This window comes from Amphichorda felina, assembly GCF_050947745.1.
Source record: "Amphichorda felina strain 45539 chromosome Unknown scaffold_3, whole genome shotgun sequence".
Classification (NCBI taxonomy): domain Eukaryota; kingdom Fungi; phylum Ascomycota; class Sordariomycetes; order Hypocreales; family Bionectriaceae; genus Amphichorda; species Amphichorda felina.
The window spans coordinates 3037591-3055824 of NW_028145047.1; the positions used below are offsets into that span (position 1 = coordinate 3037591).

The following is an 18234-nucleotide window of genomic DNA, read 5'->3' on the forward strand; positions in this document are numbered from 1 at the left end:
ATTCTGCCACTTCTTTTCCTCTAATGTACCGCCCATACAATTATAGCGTGTAAGTGAATACACAATGTCTGCGACTGCTCCGGCTTATTAAAGCAATGGCGATATCTGCTGGCAAAGGCGCTGGCCCTTTTAGCCCCTTGGTGCTATCTCTTCCTCTGACTCTGTGCGTGCGCTGCCTCTGACTCTGGCTGTGAGCACTCATTAAAATGTCTGCCTATACGTACTATTGTCTCAGAACGAAGGCCGCTATGATAAAACAAAATAGCTGCTGCTTTTTAATGCCGCTGCCTGTTATTTGAATCTCTGCCTACTACTGTAATTTATACTAGGTTGAAAGAGTCCTATGCGAGATTTCATTCTTCCATTCCCTCAGCCTTGGCTAGAACTGCTGTGTATACCTCTGTCCATTATATCATTTACACATCCCCTCTTCCACATGCGTGTCCATGGAATCCCCACGGTAAACCGCCAAGGCAAACTCCCAAACCAAACCCCTACGGCAGCTTCTGAGTCTAGGCCGGAGGAACGCCGGATGGTTCCGCCACTCATCCCAGGAACACGCCGTACCGACGCAGGAAAGGCGCCGCACCATCGCAAAAAGCCGCCGTGCGAATTAAAAGCCCGGTTTTACACAGAGTGTCGCCTCTGACAGAACATTGAAGCCGCTAGAATCAACACCGCCGTCTTCGCCGGCACCAAATCCGGGCCTGGCTTTCTAGCCTTGGGGTGTTAGTACGCCCTCAACCCGCAATAAGCATCCGAATATATGTATATAGACCGCAGAGGTCCGCCTTCTATGCCTTGTTGTATGTAACGCGTCAAATTTATCTATTACAGTGGATCCTGGTTCCAACTAGAGAAGCGAGCACCATGGCTACTGATGCTGAAAAAGAAGAGGTGCTTGCTACGGTCAAGGGCTTCCTGGCGTCCATATCGAACAAGAAGCCTCCCTTCCCTGATGCACTTCAGTACATCCTTCCAGACTCCTACGCCGTGCTCTGGCACCCAAATGAGGTCACTCAGTGCACCTTGGGGGAGCTTATCCCACGCATCGAAAGTCATCTAGCCGAAATATACGAGTCTGGTGCCACTGCCGACCTTTCCATTGTCGACCCCGGGCCCGACGTTTGGGTCGGCGGTAGGTTCGCTGCCGTCTGGGCTGGTTACTCGTCCAAGATCGATGGCGTGGAGAAGAAGCGGGGCGTCAACGCCTTCACTCTGTTCAAACGCGAGGAAGGATGGAAGATCGGAGGCCTTGCAGATACGCAGTGGACGGTGGGAGAGAAGGCGCCTGAGCTAATCAATGAGGCCACTACCGAGATGATGGCTCCTATCCTGGAGCTTGTTGATCTCCTAAACGAAGAGAAATGGGACGAGGTGATGCGGGTGATGCTGCCTGGTGGCGGTGCCACCTACATGAGATTTCCGCACACACTGCTGTCGCCTTTGTGGCCGGAATTCTTCTCCAAGATGCGAGTAATGCTGGAAAAGTCTAGTGGTTATGTGGAACAGAAGCTTATGGACTGGGAAGGACGGATAATTGGAGATCTAGGGTTTGTATGGACACCTTTCACCGTCACCGTGGATGGTAACCTCAAAGTCGTGGGGTATAATATATTCACTATGTTGAGGAAGGACGGCAAATGGCTCATTAGCGGATGCCAGGATGGTTAGATACTAGCACTTGACATAATAGTCGAGGCGGGTAGTTTGCTATCAATACAAGCCTATTTATAAAGTAATATAGTCAATTTAGACTCATATATCTTAGTATTACGGACCCCAAATCCTCGTTGCACATTTACACGGGCTTTTGTCCTAAGTGGCATCATGATCCGCCTTATCAACTAGACAAATCAACCATATATAATGGAGCATCATCAAGCAGTAGGGTCTTCGGTGCCTCTTCACAGGCTTCGCGGAGAGCCCAAGGCCTAGATGACATATAACACCAAAAGTTAGTTCAATGGTAATGGGTGCGAAGGGCAGGGGTTTGCTAGCCTCCAAAAACGGAGTTGTGACGCTGGTTCCAGAGGAACTTGCCCCTTAAAAAAGCAGAATTTGAATTCTAGGGAAGTCAGTATGGTCGTATGTGCTGTCATATGCCAACATTGCGACCTATATAGAATGCATCTCATTGTCCGACACCAAGTTCAAGTGCAATACCCTGTACCCCTTCCATGGAGAAACCACGATTGAGTTTGAACTCGAATGGCTTGGCCCTCTATCCGTAGTAATTAATGCCCAGGCTCAACACGCCACACAGTGTGTTACGTAAGCGCCCCACACAAATCATCTCAGCGCTGTTGGATAGTACGAGTACTTTAGACGCAAAGATGCTCTGTAAACGAGCTATTATAGTTAAAGGAGATGGAGAATTAATAGGGAAGAGAAGGTTTCCGAAAGATTTCGGGTCTAACAACCTAACTACTAGACCTCTTCTTTTGTTCTCACTTGTCCCCACAAGCCTAGCCTACCCCGCGAAGTGCCCAGGAAAAAAGTACAGCCGGAACTGGGGGAAAGATCAATTAACCATGGAAATTACGTTGCGACGGTTTTCTTTTCCTTTACATATTTGTGTTCTTTCCACACTCCCACCAGGTCCGTCTTGATTCCTACGCCGTACCGATTGACCTGTCGACAAGACCTTCCCTGTTCAAAATCGCCCCCTGCACCTGGCATGCGTTGATCTACCGGTGTTATATTTGCTCAAGGGAATTTACTCTCTTGGCGATTTTCGAATCATTTCTCGCTTTCATAGTCAGCTGTCGTTGCTTCGCGGCATCTGTTTAGCACCGCCGGAATGGTAGCGATAGTGCCTGTTTCTAGCACAACCACTGGTATTCAGTGGCATCATGGAATGTCGGGAGTGGTTATTGAAGCCCCTAACCTGACCGTTACTAAGAGGCCTTTCCCGGGAGAAGCGTTCAAAGCCCAGCTAGACATCGAGCGACGTATTTACAAACGCTTGGGGCAGCACCCTTACATCACCAGATTCATTACTGCAAATTCGAACGAGATCGTACTCGAACGTTTACAATATCCTCTTCGAAAACGCCTTTTGGAGCTCCGCAGCAACAAAGTGCGGCCGGTTACACAAACTGTTCTCCGGTGGGCGTGGCAGATTGCGCAGGCGTTCCACCACATCCATTTGTGTGGTGTCCTGCAAGTGGACATTGGCGCGTACAACGTTCTGCTGGACTGGAATGATGATGTCAAGCTCTGCGACTTTGCCGGATCATCTCTTGATGGCTCTGAGCCTATGGTGGCTCCCAGTGCGCATTCCACGCATCCAAGGATATCTATCACGCACCCGTCCATTCGGTCTGAACTGTTCGCCATCGGCTCACTGCTACACGAGATAGAGACAACGTACGAGCCGTATAACGATAAAAATGACGAGGAGCTTGAGGAGCTATTTGGTGCGGACCAATATCCAGATGTAGGGAACTTGAGGTTAGGAGAGGTGATTACGAAGTGTTGGGCTGGGCAATATGCGGATGCTGGTGAGCTTGTGATAGACATTGGTCAGCTTAAAAGGCGTTTGAACGACAACGTATTACGATCTGTGGCTATAGGTGGGAAGGACGCTATTCCGTCCTAAGGCATCTCCCTAATCTCCTTATTCCACCATCTTTAGCTCCCTCTCGACCATCCGTAAAACTTTATTAGTTGGCGTATTTCTGGAACCCATGGTTAATTATGCAAGTTGTCAACTTATTGTACACGCCTGACAAAAGTCTTACGATTATGACTGCGGTGCTCGATGTGCAAGTGGGACACTCCCCGACTGCTCTCGAGGAACCTATGAGAGCGTCTCTGGCTATCGTTGAATCCGCGCAGTGCTGCCGGGCGGCCTGTCCCTTTTCGCATAACATGTAAACCTCAATTCGGACGTGATGCTTCACCGGCTTCTCCTTGCAGAGCGTATGTGTTTGCGTGGTTGCCGTATATTGGCACATTTTGAAGAAAATTGAGAAACAGATGTGAATGGGGAGGGGTTCCGAAGGCGAATAGAAAGGTGAGAGTCGAGAGGCGAGAGGCGGGGAGGCGGGGAGGCGATTTCTTACGCTGCGGTTACCAATACAAATGCGCACTTCGGGTTTCTCCCTTCTCCGAGAAAGAACAGTCGATTATGAATCTCCAAAATGCGCTTAGAGCATACTTTATGCGATTGACGTACTCGTATACTGATCTCGAGTGGCTCCATGCCACGTCCCGTCTTACAGCGCGGGCATTTTGAAGTGGCGTCTGTGCCAATTCGAGGTCCCTGATATACACATTTTCTATCAATATGTGCCTATTTATGAGTACTCCATTTGGAATAGGCTGATCTTCTCAAAGCCGCGGCGTGGAAAATGAAGCTCCGTGATGAGGAATGGAAAGATGCTAGCAGTATCCCACAAAGCTAAGCTCCAACTTTGCAGGGTGCGATATGGTCACATAGCGCTAGCGCCCACAGCCTAGGACTGCAGGATATAGATGCGATCAGCTCGACGGGCCTGGGTTAATTCTGTCGGCAAGTTTAGATGGTTACGGATTGGTAAAGTGCTAACCGGCTTTGGACATTGTTCAATATGGGTCAATGAGGGCGTCTTTTGAAAGGGTGTTCGTTTCAATATGAAAATAGACATGCGGGATAATCAATCGGGATCTGATACGCGGCGGTAGATTACTGGCGACTATCCGTCGTGGTAATTGCCTGGTGGGTGCTACGGGTATTTACTGGCAATTTCATTCGTAACTTCTGGAGTATCACTGGTGGAGCGACATATATTATAGTCACTCCAACTTAGAGATATATATATAACTCGTACGAATTATACTATGGCTCCGCTAGGTTCATAATCCAAGCCTTAGCTGAAGCCGGCGAAACTGTCCAAAGCCGAAGCCCATTGTGCATCGTCCAACATGAATGTCGTGTCTTCCAGGCTCGGAGATGGAAGTGACCAATCTGCTTGCCTAGACAGTCCGGGCCAGGTATTGGCTTGACAGGCTACTGCAGGGCGGACTGGGATTGCGTCTGCGTCTGCCTGGCTCGTAGCAGTCGAATGGTGGACCAAGTCCTCCCCCAGGATTGCCTTGACTCGATAAGGGTAGCAATAGGCTAGGAGCCGCAGCTTCGAACGGAGGCTGCCTACTACATCGTACTCCCTGTCCTCATCGGAAAGGCCTTGGAGTCTTATATCCAGCTTCTTCACCGATGCCGCGACAAGGCTGATGTAATCCGCTTCGTTAATGATGGCCTGGGCTTCGGATCTCTGGCCAGGGTTCAAGGTTCTGGGGCTCGTGTCATGGCCTCGGAGAAGCCCTAGGAGAGTCGACACGGACTTGTGGAGGGCGACTACGGCCATGCACAGTCGAGCCACAGTAAATACACCGAGAACAGGAACCTCAGCCTCCGGTAAATTGATGAAAGTTTGAATAAACGCCTTGGACTGTTTCAGCAGATCCCACAACATCAGTGTTCTGAACGTGGGGCTTCCGAAGGACTCGCTGGTTCTGTTGCCTGGTGGTTCAGGCTGAGTCCAAAGGTCGTCTCGGGTGGCAATTTTCCCGATGGACATCTGGATGGAATGGAGACTAGATTCCAGGGTACGCTCTATCGACTGTTAGAAGTTGACTTGACTTGGTGATGTTGACTTACTCGTCGAGTCTGGGAACATTGGTAGGTCATGCTCAAAGGACTGTCTCAGAGTCTGCAGCTGTCGCAGGAGTGATCCATTCATAGTGTTCGCAGATGATTCTGCAGAGTAGGCCAAATTGCGTGAGCTGATTGCGCTGTACCTATCGTCAATCTCGAGAACGAAGGACTGCAGTTGGATAAACGGTCGAATCCAACCATCAGACGCATGCTCCATGGACTCTTCCAAACTTCGAACGCTGTCCTCTATGCTCTGGTCGTACTTCATAGCAACTGGTCTGCCTAGGCCTGAAGCTCTGGGAAATTGAGTGTTAGCATATTTGACTAAGCTTCGGGATCATGTCAAGATGGGCTGGCTTCATGTTGGACGTACCCAATAGACAACCAGTATGTACCGAGGAGTGCCCGTTGCTCGTGCCTTGTCAAGTTCTCATTCAGATGCAAGCCCAAGTCATACACGATAGTGGCGCAAAGCTGGACAAACAGCATGAGTCGCCGATGGTTTCGCTCGGCGGGATAAGAGTACCACGCGCAGTGGACGATGAGCCCGCGGAGGAGATCTAGGTTCCGCTCCGAGCCCACAATGACCCTGGAAGTGACCTGTGCCATAATCTCCTCTATCACCCGTGCCCGCTCACGGTGGCCGCTGGGCATTGTCGCCACGATGATGCAGAGGAACAGGAAGGGCTGCTCCTCTAGGAGGCGAGCTGCTGTGTCGTCGAGATCTAGGACGACAAAGGGAAAGACGGGAATGAAGCACGACCGGAACTCCTGGATTAGGTGTTCTGCCTCATTTAGAGTCATCCATCCTTGTGCTACGATGGAGGGTGTAGCGTCCACGGTAGAGGTACGGGTAGGCGCAGGTCCGTGAGCATCATCATTTGCTGCCTCTAGTAGCAGAGCTATGCCGGGCGGGTCTGGTTCAGTGTCCTGGAAGACTGGACCGGAACTGATGCTTGACGGATTAGTTGCGAGTGAGGCAATCGGTGTGCTGTTCTGGTTCGCCAAGACATTCAGTTGCGAGACAACCCTGTCGACTTTGGATTGCAATTCATCAATGCGCCTGCTTTGATGCCCGTAAACCAGGGCGTCAGCCATCTGCTGGTGAGGCGTTCCGCCTGATAGGAAACAGCTTACTTTGGGCGCCTCTTGTCCTTCTTCCGCTCCGGCAGGTCGAGGTACTTGCAGGGCTTGCCCAGCCGCTGGCATCGCTGGCAGAGGCCTATAGAGTATGGGGTGCATTTGGCCTTGGCGGCCGTGCATACGACGCACGCCCGTCTCTTTACCCGAGGAATATCACGAGTGTAGTCCATTATGCGGTCGATATTGGTAACGGCGTATTCGTCGGGAAGCTGACGCCAGGAAGCGGGAAAGATGGACGGAAGACCCGTCTCACCCGACGGCCGACGGGCACGTAAATGACCGGGCCGACCCATGCTGACCAATGCCTTATGCCACCGTTGATTCGCCCAAGATTCGCTGAGATGGACATCTGGCTGTCCGTTTCCGTTCCCGATTTCCAAAGTTTCTAATCAACAGCCAACACCATCTCAAGAGGTTGGCCCCATCCATGTCCAGTGGTGCAGCAATTACCAAGCGTTGCATGGAACCACGCGGTTGCGCCACAAAATGGTGTTTGTCATGTACAGAGGCCATGTAGGCAAGATGCCCCTGCTAGCAAGATATAAAGACAGCAGGTCGCATAGATGCGATCATGAGAGGGGAGCCTAAAGACAAGACCAGAACAGAGCACCATCAGCCTCTACTTTGCAAAACCAACATCGTTTAATCATTTAACCGCAAACCACGATAAGATGCCATCCTACGCCATCACCGGGGCCTCGAAGGGTATCGGAAAGGAATACGTCCGCCAACTATCGGCCAACCAGTCCAACACGGTCGTGGCCATTGTTCGAGACCCCAACATCCTGGGAGCAAACGAATCTTACCCACGAGGCCCAAACATCCATCTTGTCCAGGGCAACGTCACCGATCCGCAGTCCCTGCTCAGTGCTGCCTCTGAAACGGCCAAGCTCACCGGCGGAAGCCTCGACGTGCTCATCCACAATGCCAATGCTATCGATGGGGCCACTGTCGGCTACACGCCGTCCCAGGTGCCTCTCGATGTGGAGGCCACTGAGAAGATGTTCGACCCCTCCATTCGCACTGCACTCTACGGAGGCTTGTGGGCCACGAATGCCTTCCTTCCTCTGATCGAGAAGGGCGTTGAGAAGAAGATTGTGCACATCTCTAGCGGGATGGCCGATCTTGACGTTATCAAAACGTCTGGCTTTGATTACTCGGTGGCATATAGCGCCGCCAAGGCTGGAATGAATGTCCAGGTAGCCAAGTACGCCGTCGAGCTTGCTCCCAAGGGCATCAAGGTCTTGGCCCTGAGCCCAGGATGGGTTGACACCTGGGAAGACGGTGAGTCGTGGTGAAACTGATATACATCATAGATAGCGTAACAGCAACACAGACTGACATGTCATCTCTAGGCCCAAAGCCCCCGCCAGTACTTGCAGCTAACGAAGACATTAAACAGAGGTTTCAGAAACTGGACCCTCCCATTAACGGCCAAATCGCCCCTGAAGAAAGCGTGAGGTTGCAACTGAAGGTTATTGACGATTTGGACTTGGCGAAGAGTGGTTCCTTCTTGAGTCACCATGGGGTTAAGAACAGATGGTAGGCCGGTGCGTATGACTGCACTAGAGATATATTGGCAATACAAGGTTATTATTCTGGAAGATGTCTCTCATTGTAACCTTGAATATGGTTTAGTCGACATTGTAAATATATAGAGAGTTCGAGCCATATATTTACATAATTGCGCTAAGTATCGTATTAGCTACCATGCGTTGTAGCTTTGATTTACTATATCAAAGCATTACCATGTAGAGAAAAAACAAATTCACGACATATCCGATAGGCTCTTGCGACTTACTACCTAGGAGTGCGATCCTCCCCACAGTACTATATCCCCTATCAAGGTCTCAATCGCTTGCTGTTCAAACTTGCGTGAGGTGAATAAACGGCGGATGGTATTGATGGGGTGTTAAGGCTAAGGCTACCCTGCAGTCTCTCTATTTCTCGAGAATTCTTTCTCTCTTTCTCTTCTGTTCTCATATTATTGCTAGCCTAGTCTGGCATTGGAGTAAACTAGGCTATACACGACTACGAGAGCAGATATAGTACTAGCATTGCCCATTAAGACCTCGATAAGATGTCGTAGTAGGCAACATATCTCGATTGGAGGAAAAAAGGAAACCAGCTTCCTTAAATGAATGTATTCTCAAAATACGTGTAGGCCTCCAGTGCGAAAGTAGGATGAAGCATCCGCCCACTAGGCGTCGTTTCCCTTACAGCCATTCGTCCACCCACCCGCTCCCTTGACGACCTTGTTGTTCTTAAAGCACCTGCTCCTGACGAAGACAGGCGTGTTGACTATTCAGGTTAGCTCAGGCACCTTGAAATATGATGGGGATAATATGTCACAGGACAAACTTACACGTTGCTTTCCACTCATAACCCTCCTTGGTGGGCTCGTCGTAGTATTTAAACTCCCAGCTGGTCGTTCCCAGTCCGTAACAGCCGTTCATGTTGGGAATCATGGTCTTCTGACCAAAATCATACGTCGAGAAACCACCGCCCTCGAGCTCGTAGTGCGAGAACGCGAATTTATACCGGCCCTCGCACCGGCCGACAGGTTCAGTCGGCGGCGGCCAGGGCCGGTTCGTCCTTTTGGGGTAGATCTCAAAGGTGTAGTCGCCGCCGTCGACCACGTACTTGCCACCGAGCTTCCAGTTCATCTTGCTGTCCGTGTCGCAGTCGTGGATGAGGCTTCGGAACGAGTCGAGGCACTTTTGCTTGTCAAAGTCGGCGACGCCGTTGTCCAGCGTGATGACCAGCTGGTGCTCCTCGGGCGTGTCCTTGTCGTACGTGTTCTTCACCTCCCAGTTGCTGGTGTGTTCCGGGTGCTTGTCGGGAACGTACTTGTTGCAGAAGTCCTGGTAGCTGATGTCCAGCCTGTCGGCCTGCACGTAGCCGCGCGAGTCGGAGTTGGCGGACCAGCAGGTGCGCTGGGACTTGACGGGGCAGTAGGGGTCCGTGTTGAGGACGACGGCGCGGAGGTCCATGGCCTCGGAGAGCGCGAAGGAGGCGATGGTGACATGGCCGTTGATGTTGGGGTGGAACTACCGTGATCTGTCAGTAACGGCGGCCGTGGCCGGGGAGTTGGGTTATCACGGGGTATACATACATTCCTTCCAACCGAGTCGGGCATGCCTAGACCAAACGTCCAGTCGGCTTCAGCGTCGCCTGGGCAGTCTGGCGGAGCGGGTGCGCGCTTATCGAGCCGATGTACCACCTCGGCACCTGGTGCCGGGGAGTTGTACAGGAGTGAGTCGTAGATGCTCTCCTCGTAGACCTCAGCACGCCTCTTCATCTCTGCCTCCCAGTGTTCGTACTCTGCTCGTTCACTAGGAGTCATGTCGTCCAGCGTCTCCACGTCACGCCGACGAAACTCCCCATGGACATCGTCGGGCCATCTGTCCCACGGGTGCGTGTCGGGCTTGATGAACTGCATGTCCGGCTGATTGGGGTCTGGATAGTCGCCGTTGCTCTTGGTGGAGCACATCCGACCATCGACATCCGTGACCCATTGGTCCCATTGCGCGAAGCCAATCTTGTAGCCGATCTCATCATCCTTGGATATCTCGTCAACAACCTCACCGAGGACCTTGTTAATGCTTATGACCAGGTTGTTGAACCGCTCACGACGAGCGTTGGTCAAGGACTCGAACGAAATCTTGCGCAGTGGAACCATCCAGAATTTGTCCCATGAATCCTCCGTGCAGGCATCATTCTCAGCATCGAAAAACTGGGCGTACCCATTCAGAACGACGATGCCGTCCTTATTGACCTTGGAGTTGAGCGCCTTCAGGATCTGGCGCACGTTGTCCTTCAGAATGGTACTGACATTCTCTTCTGCCTTCTGGATCACAGTCTCGCAGGCACTGGCCTTGAAGTATGGCACCATGATGCAATCCTTGATCATCTTGGCAAGACACAAGTCGTTGCCACCGGCCGTCAGAGTGACAAAGTCCAGATCACCCTCGAGAAGCAGCGCCTGCTGGTATATCTGGCCTGTGCGATCGCCGCTGCAGGCAAGATACTGGAAGTCCTTGACATGAGAGCCAAACTGCTTCTCGATGACCTTGGGGTATGCGCGGTTGTAGCGCGAGCAGTACCAGTCTCCATGACCACTGATCTTGCCGTCCGGGAGCGTGATCGTGATCGGCTCGGTGAATATCCTACCCAGGGGAGCGCCGGCGCCGATGCCCGCCGTGTAGCTGTCGCCAATGGCGGCCCATCGCTTGACCCAGGTGAAGTCGCTGGGGTCACCAGCCCGTCTGGTGAGTTCCTGTGGTATCGCAGTTGCTGCTGCGGGTTGTCCTTCTCGGGGCGAGATGACCAGGCCGGAAGCAATACTTGCGAGGGCCGCGAGGCCGATCACAGCTTGCTGCAACATGATGATGGCGGAATATGCGAAAGGCCAGAGGTGCTTTGTCGGCGCCTCGGTGGGCTAGTATGTAGGTGGTGAGCACTCCTATCTCTGGTCTGCGGAGGAGAAGAACAACGAGAGACGGGGTCCCTGGCGGCCGATAGAGCGCGAGGAGGCATGTGTCGAACTCCAAGACGTGTCGACTTACACGCAGGGGTCGGAAAACAGGCCAGATCCACACTATGAAGTGGTTCCGCAGTCGACGTTACGTGAGCAGGCCGTCTGAATATGGTATGTCTTGGCTATCTTACAGTGGCGGGCCTTTATGTCAGGTGGGCCTAATATCTCGGGACCTCGCTCGGAGGTTCCTACGTGAGGACTACGCTTTACTGCTTAAGCATATTGGTAATCCGCGTATGCAGCTCGGTTCGTCGAGGAAATGTGCGTAGGGTCTGGCTGTCCTGAGCCGGATGTGGTGGGGATCCAGATGGTTCAGGGTCTCGAACAATCCACTCCCTAGGCAGCTTACAAAAACTGATGCTCGGCAGGGGGAGAGGGGGCCTCTTAGTTCTTACATACTCTTAGTTCTTACCTATGCACGACTAGTATATGTCTTTGGGGTAAATGACATGACATGATCCCTGTCAAACAGCTATAACCCTACCTGGGATTGTAGTATGTGGAACGAAATAGTACCGCAGGTACCGATACTTGCCAAGGATTATGGAACGCCGCTCCCTCTCTCATCCCATTTGATCACATCTCTCGACTTTCATTAGAGAGTAAAATCGGCTGATGTATAATGCTGGCCAGATGGTATTCTGTCATGATTTGATTTGAATGGACCCTGTAATTGCGCTCGGTGCCGACTCCCGAACTCATGCGCTCGCCATCTCACAATCCTCGCTACCGAGAATCCCAAACCCAGGATCACAGACTCACCGGTCCCGAGGCAGCCGACAATTGTGAAGTGAAGCAAATTTGGAAGGGCTGGGCTCCGTCACACTGTCCTTGACATTCCCCCAGGAGTATCCTCGTCCAGTTCGCACCACATTCACACGCTACACCGCGACTTACACGTATCTGATTCACAAAGCATGGCGCCTTCAAGGCTCCGTCGTGGCCTCTGGCTCAGCCTGGCATTCGCCTGCGCGGCCCAAGCATTGAGCCTCGACACTTTCGGTGGTCAGGCTGAGGCGAAGTTGCTGATGGACAGGATCGTCGGCAAGTCAGACACTCAGCAGCACAAGATGCTGTTGCAGGCCAACACAGATGAGGAGAACGACTACACGTGCTCCAAGACTAAGGGGTGCAAGCTGGGTTGCTGCGGGCCACTGTAAGTCTGAGCGTACAGGCCATCTACGAGTAAACAGACAACCATTCTCTAACTGGGGAAAATCACAGAGACGACACTGGTGCAGGTGTCTGCGGCATGGGACCCAAGTTCTGCGGCGATGGCTGCACTTCCCAATGTGGCGCGAAGAGTGAGTGTGACCCTGGATGGGGCAGCGAGTATTCCAACGCGACGGCATGCCCTCTCAATGTCTGCTGCAGTGACTATGGCTTCTGCGGCACGACGGCAGACTTCTGCAACGGCCGCACGATTCCCAACCCCGAGTGCCCTGTGTCTGCCAAGTCGGCCAGCAAGAAGCTCATCGGCTACTACGAGGGCTGGAACTACCAGCGGTCCTGTGGAAACATGGAGCCCGAGGACATCCCCCTGGGATACTACACGCACATCTTCTTCTCATTTGCCCTAATTGACCCTACCACTTTCCGCATGGATATCATGGATTCGGGAACGGCCAGCCGCTATGGAAGGGTCACAGCCCTCAAGGCGCAGGATCCGGATCTCAAGGTTTTCATTGCCATCGGAGGCTGGGCGATGAATGATCCTGGCCAATGGCGCACAGCCTTCTCCGATATGGCCAAGAGTGAGGCGAACCAGGATAAGTTCTTCGACTCGCTCGTCTCCTTTCTGAAGAAGTATGACTTTGACGGGCTCGATATTGACTGGGAATAGTAAGTGTTCTTCTCCCTTTTGGCCTGCGCTGAAAACCTGAGCAACTGACATGACATGGCAGCCCCGTCGCTGAAGACCGTGGTGGTATTGAGGCCGACTATAAATCCTACGTTAACCTTCTCCGACGTCTTCGTGAGCGCCTGAACCGCGAAGGGCGTCCGTACGGTCTGACCCTAACATTGGTGAGTCTCCCGAGTCACCTTGCTCAGTCCTAGCGATCACCGCCCCAACTAACCAATATAACAGCCTGCGTCGTACTGGTATCTCCGTGGCTTCGACATTGTCAACATGGAGCCCTACATCGACTGGTTCAACGTGATGACATACGACATCCACGGCGTGTGGGACGCGACGATTGACTCCCTGGGCCCGTACGCCGGCGCGCACACCAACCTCACAGAAATCGACCAGGGCCTCAACCTCCTCTGGCGCAACAACATCAATCCGGAGCGCGTCGTCATGGGCCTGGGCTTCTACGGCCGCTCCTTCACCATGAAGAGCCCGGACTGCATGGACGCTGGCTGCGAGTTCACCGACGGCGCCAAGGGCGGCGAATGCACCGGCACGCCGGGCGTCCTGTCGGCCGCTGAGATCAACAAGATCATCAAGAACGGCGCCACTATCAAGCTGGATAAGACGGCGGCTGTGCAGATCGTGACGTGGGACACGGACCAGTGGGTGAGCTGGGACGACAAGGAGACGCTGCTGATGAAGATGGACTATGCGCATCAAAGATGTCTTGGCGGGTAAGATCCCCCCCCCTTTTTTTTTGGCCCCATCCGTTGGGGGAGCGAGTGCTGATAATTAAACCCAGGGCAATGGTCTGGGCTATCGATCTGGATGATGGTACTCTCATCCAGGCGCTTGGTGAGGCATCGGGGCGGACAAAGAAGGGGATCATCACTCCCAACCCGTACATGGAATGCTTCAAAGGCGATTGGTGAGAGCTGGGCTGCATTGTAGACATGTCGTTGAGAATAGTGCAATGACGATTGCTGTACCATGGACTGCTGTTGGTAGTTTAAGTGTGAGAATGATTAATACTACCTCTAGCATGACGAAGTAATTAGAAATCAGTGATTGGAATAAGCTGCTTGACAGTTACTCGTAATATGAGAGAGTTATTATGCACCAAAATAGACTTGTCTCGATTCAGCTATCCTACTCAACATCTACACCAGACTCAACACGCACCACCTGCCAACCGTCTGCCACCCAGCTCAACATTTCTTGTCCTTGGCACTCCCAAACTTGGTCATCTTCTTCTTGACCTTGTCAAACATGCTCTTCTTGGCGCCGCGGATGTGCAGCTCCTGGATATTGGCAATGTTGACCGAGTACAGCACCCTTAGCCTCTCAACATCCATGGCACTGGGCACCACGTTGGGCTTCATCCTCACGCCCTCGGCCAGCGTGAGCACGTCATCGCGCCCGTCCGGCGTGTTCCCGGACCGCACGCCGCCGGCGCCGCTGGGGTACAGCATGATGCTGTCCGGGTCGAACTGGGCGTCGGCGATGACGGGCACGCCGTGGCTCAGCGGCAGCCAGTCCTTGCCCGAGAACTTGACCTTGGAGGCGTGAGCCTGGTTGCTGCAGAAGGTGAGGGCGATGTCGGCGTACTCGGGCGCCTGGCTGGCGAGCGTCAGCGCGCGCGAGAGGGCGTCGACGTAGTCGCTCAGGGCCTGGCAGTTGAACTGGCTGGGCTTGAAGACGGGCACGTCGCCGTTGTAGGAGGCCCAGATGGGCCCGCCGTCTGGGGGGAACTGGTCATCGACGCTGGTGACCCAGAAGTTGGGATTCTGATGCTCGTGGTAGAGCCCCCAGGCGTGGCCGAGCTCATGGGCCACGTTGGCGACAAGGTCGAGCATGCCGATGCCCTCCATAGTGGATAGATGCATCGTAGGGCCGAGGATCTGGTTGTCCGGGTTCTCGCGGTTCCATTTCTCGTCGACGGGCTGCTTGCCGATGGACGTGGCTAGCTTGCCCTGGTCGTTGTAGTAAATCTTGAGGTGGTTGATGGGGTCCTTGTCGCACTTGGCGAGGTCAACCTCCTCGTACTTGAAGCCGAGATCGACAAGGGCACCCCAGGTTGTCTGCATCGCCTCCGCGAGAGGGCCACGGAGCTTCTGCTTTGCGGTGGCATCGGCATAGCAGTACTTGATCTTCTTGTCGGGCCAGGTGTAATGGCCGGATTCACCACCGGTGGGCTGGAATGATATGGCGCGTCTCTCAATATCCATGGTTCCATTGGTGCTGAGTCCGCCCAGGGGCGAGTTGGCCTCCCAGAGGCGGCTGCCGGCGTGGACTGGCGAGGCCAGCAGGCCCAGGGAGGCAGCGAGGAGAGTTGGGGCGAGCATCTGGGATGGCTTTGCGAATTCAATAAGCCCTCAAACAGAAGACGAGAGGAACGAGTGTTGGTGAGCCTCCAGAAGTGCGCGATGGTGAGCTCTCGGGATCACATCGGCGGATGCTCATCGTCCTCCGTCAAGGAATGGCACAGACTGACGGGACTGGCCGACTATCCTTCTCATCCCCGATACCCAGAGGTCTGATTTGCCAAGAACAACTCACAAGACCCGCCCATATAAATCATCAGATATAGAGTAAGCTGACGAGTCCAGACTACGATTCTGCATTGTTTAGTTTTTGCCGAGTTTCTAGGAGCCTACTCTCGATGCAAGCTACATCCCCCGATCACACGTTCCTGCAGTAGCGGTGGAGTGGTAGGACAGTACTACTGGCGGAAGACGCCGAGCGAGACCATGTCATGCATAGGATTCTTTCCTCTTTGGGTAATCATCTCTTATGGGGTGGCTTATGGGTGTGCTCGTGGGACTCGTAGATGGGTGTGTGGACCCTCATAAAATCCCCGACGCCGAGCTCTTGGTAGCTTGTATAAGGGTGCTCAAAGTACTGGTACATGAGAGTGTACATACCTGTTCCAGTCTGAACGACGAGAGATATTTGCGTGATGCATCTTGGCGACTGCGCCAGGGAGGAAATCGTGTGGATTAAGATTAAGGTGATGAGAGAATTTCCCTCATCTGTCAGCTGGCCTCGTGGAGTTCCGGAGTCACGGAGCCCCATCGCACCGGATGAATATGGGAGCTTTTACATGTTATCCAAGGCAGGGGTAGGGAAGCAACTGATTCTCTTGGATAGTTTGGCCTGGGTGTTGAACCATTCTTCCAAAGGGCGACACGCCGGTCAACCCCCTCTGCCCTCGCTCGTCGAGACAGAATCTCCAAGGTCGCTCTCCTCTCCATCGTTGATCGACTCTGCAGTTCAACATCATGAGACCCTTCCTACTCGCGTCCATCGCGGCGTGGACAAGCAGCGTCGTGCTTGCACAGGACACCAGTCCTGGGGCACCTGTCCATGACGGCCAGCCAGCCAACTGCAACGGCTGGCATACCGTTGTGGACGGCGATAACTGTCAGTCGGTGCCGGCCAAGTACGGCATCACCTTTGAACAGTTCCTCGCATGGAACCCGGCTGTTTCCAGCGACTGCCTGACGAACTTCTGGCTCGGACAGGCGTACTGTGTACGTGTTGGTGACAAGCTCACCACCACGGCGGAAACAACAAAGCCAACTACGACCTCTAAGCCAACTCAGACGACGACCGTCGATGAGAAGTACTCGACGCGGTACCCGACAACCACCTTCAATATCACCTCCACCACCATTGACATGGCCTGGCCTCCAGAGAAGACCAAGGAAGGCCAGCCGGAGGGTTGCGTCAACTGGCATCTCGTCAAGGCCGGAGAGGCCTGTTCGCAGCTTACTGTCCGCTACGGGATTGACATGGATCAGCTGTAAGTGAATTCAGTCTACGATGGTCCCGTTCAAAAGGCAGAGTCTCAGCGCTAACACAACTTCACAGGATCCAGTGGAACCCCGACTTGGGCGGCGACTGCAGCGGTCTCCTGGTGAACTGGTGGCTGTGCGTCGGCCTCGGGCCTCAAGGAGACGGTGCCAAGTTCGAGTGGTCCACAGAGCCACCAGACTTCACGCCCCCAGGTGACCCAACTGTTCACACGCGCACGACATACCCGACGGCCGACTCCAGCTTCGAGCCCTCGCCATCTCAAGGTCCCATGCCTACCTCCTGCCAGGGCTACCATCTCGTCACCAGCGGCCAGACGTGCCGTGACCTCGTCACCACGTACGGCCTCTTCACGCAGGACCAGTTCCTTGCATGGAATCCCGTGCTGAACGGAAACTGCGATGGACTCTGGGTTGATACCTATTACTGCGTAGCCAACTATGGCGATAGCCTACCGGTGCCGTCTCACGCCACCAAGGCTCCCGATACGCTCCCATCGGGGAGTCCCAAGGACTGCGTGTCCTGGTACCAGACTTCGGGCGGTGACGACTGCGCCGTCATTGCGCAGATATTCGGCACGTTCAGCGAGGCGGAGTTCATCGCCTGGAACCCCAGTGTCCTAGACGACTGCGACAACATCGAAGACGGCGTCTGGTACTGCGTCGCCAAGAAGGACACTCCCACCACCCGCACAGGCGCCAACCCATCGACCACAGCGCCACAAACCTCTCGACCCACGCAGTCCGGCGTGACCGATGAGTGCACCGACTGGTGGCTGGTCGGGCCCAGTGACACCTGCGAAGGGATCATCAAGGAAATTGGCATCACCCAGACGAATCTGACGACCTGGAACCCGGCCATCGACGAGGACTGCAAGGGCCTCGAGGTTGACAAGTACATCTGCGTTGGGATCGATGGCGACGATACCGTGCCCATCACTTCGCCTCCTTCGACTACCAAGACGGCAGCCGATCCTACGACTACTAAGACGTCGGCCGACCCCACGACTACCGAGACTTCAGTCAAGCCCACGACTACGGCGGGAGGCGAAGGGCCAGTGACGACTCCAAGTCCTGTCCGTGACGGCATGGCCAGTGACTGCCGCCGGTTCTACATGCAGCAGGACGGTGAATACTGCTACGACATGGCCGCCAAGAATGGCATATCTCTTGAGTGAGTGATCAGACAGACAGGGATCTCTTGAAACAAAAAGTGCTACTAACTTGGCCTATAGCG

General features: G+C 53.7%; 7 protein-coding genes across 7 annotated transcripts; 4 read left to right on the forward strand and 3 right to left on the reverse strand.

Annotated features, from left to right (window-relative positions):
• Nucleotides 1-870: 870 nt before the first annotated feature.
• Nucleotides 871-1674, forward strand: ACO1O0_003629 (uncharacterized protein; the record flags this gene model as incomplete). The annotated part of the gene is made up of 1 exon (XM_083193075.1): nucleotides 871-1674. The coding sequence occupies one exon, from the start codon at nucleotides 871-873 to the stop codon at nucleotides 1672-1674; it is 804 nt and encodes a 267-aa protein (XP_083052132.1).
• A 3182-nt stretch (nucleotides 1675-4856) lies between these two features.
• On the reverse strand, nucleotides 4857-7080 carry ACO1O0_003630 (Zn(II)2Cys6 transcription factor domain-containing protein; the record flags this gene model as incomplete). The annotated part of the gene is made up of 4 exons (XM_083193076.1): nucleotides 4857-5602; nucleotides 5648-5940; nucleotides 6018-6674; nucleotides 6782-7080. 4 exons carry the CDS (start codon nucleotides 7078-7080, stop codon nucleotides 4857-4859), a joined length of 1995 nt encoding a protein of 664 aa, XP_083052133.1.
• Nucleotides 7081-7458: 378 nt separating this feature from the next.
• On the forward strand, nucleotides 7459-8085 carry ACO1O0_003631 (uncharacterized protein; the record flags this gene model as incomplete). Its single annotated transcript, XM_083193077.1, has 1 exon — nucleotides 7459-8085. One exon carries the CDS (start codon nucleotides 7459-7461, stop codon nucleotides 8083-8085), a length of 627 nt encoding a protein of 208 aa, XP_083052134.1.
• Nucleotides 8086-8987: 902 nt separating this feature from the next.
• ACO1O0_003632 (SGNH hydrolase-type esterase domain-containing protein) lies at nucleotides 8988-11174 on the reverse strand (the record flags this gene model as incomplete). Its single annotated transcript, XM_083193078.1, has 3 exons — nucleotides 8988-9088; nucleotides 9153-9837; nucleotides 9903-11174. 3 exons carry the CDS (start codon nucleotides 11172-11174, stop codon nucleotides 8988-8990), a joined length of 2058 nt encoding a protein of 685 aa, XP_083052135.1.
• A 1070-nt stretch (nucleotides 11175-12244) lies between these two features.
• Nucleotides 12245-14114, forward strand: ACO1O0_003633 (uncharacterized protein; the record flags this gene model as incomplete). Its single annotated transcript, XM_083193079.1, has 5 exons — nucleotides 12245-12483; nucleotides 12552-13169; nucleotides 13232-13352; nucleotides 13417-13916; nucleotides 13985-14114. The coding sequence occupies 5 exons, from the start codon at nucleotides 12245-12247 to the stop codon at nucleotides 14112-14114; spliced, it is 1608 nt and encodes a 535-aa protein (XP_083052136.1).
• A 276-nt stretch (nucleotides 14115-14390) lies between these two features.
• On the reverse strand, nucleotides 14391-15527 carry ACO1O0_003634 (uncharacterized protein; the record flags this gene model as incomplete). Its single annotated transcript, XM_083193080.1, has 1 exon — nucleotides 14391-15527. One exon carries the CDS (start codon nucleotides 15525-15527, stop codon nucleotides 14391-14393), a length of 1137 nt encoding a protein of 378 aa, XP_083052137.1.
• A 936-nt stretch (nucleotides 15528-16463) lies between these two features.
• Nucleotides 16464-18175, forward strand: ACO1O0_003635 (LysM peptidoglycan-binding domain-containing protein; the record flags this gene model as incomplete). Its single annotated transcript, XM_083193081.1, has 3 exons — nucleotides 16464-16715; nucleotides 16788-16987; nucleotides 17056-18175. 3 exons carry the CDS (start codon nucleotides 16464-16466, stop codon nucleotides 18173-18175), a joined length of 1572 nt encoding a protein of 523 aa, XP_083052138.1.
• Nucleotides 18176-18234: the final 59 nt, after the last annotated feature.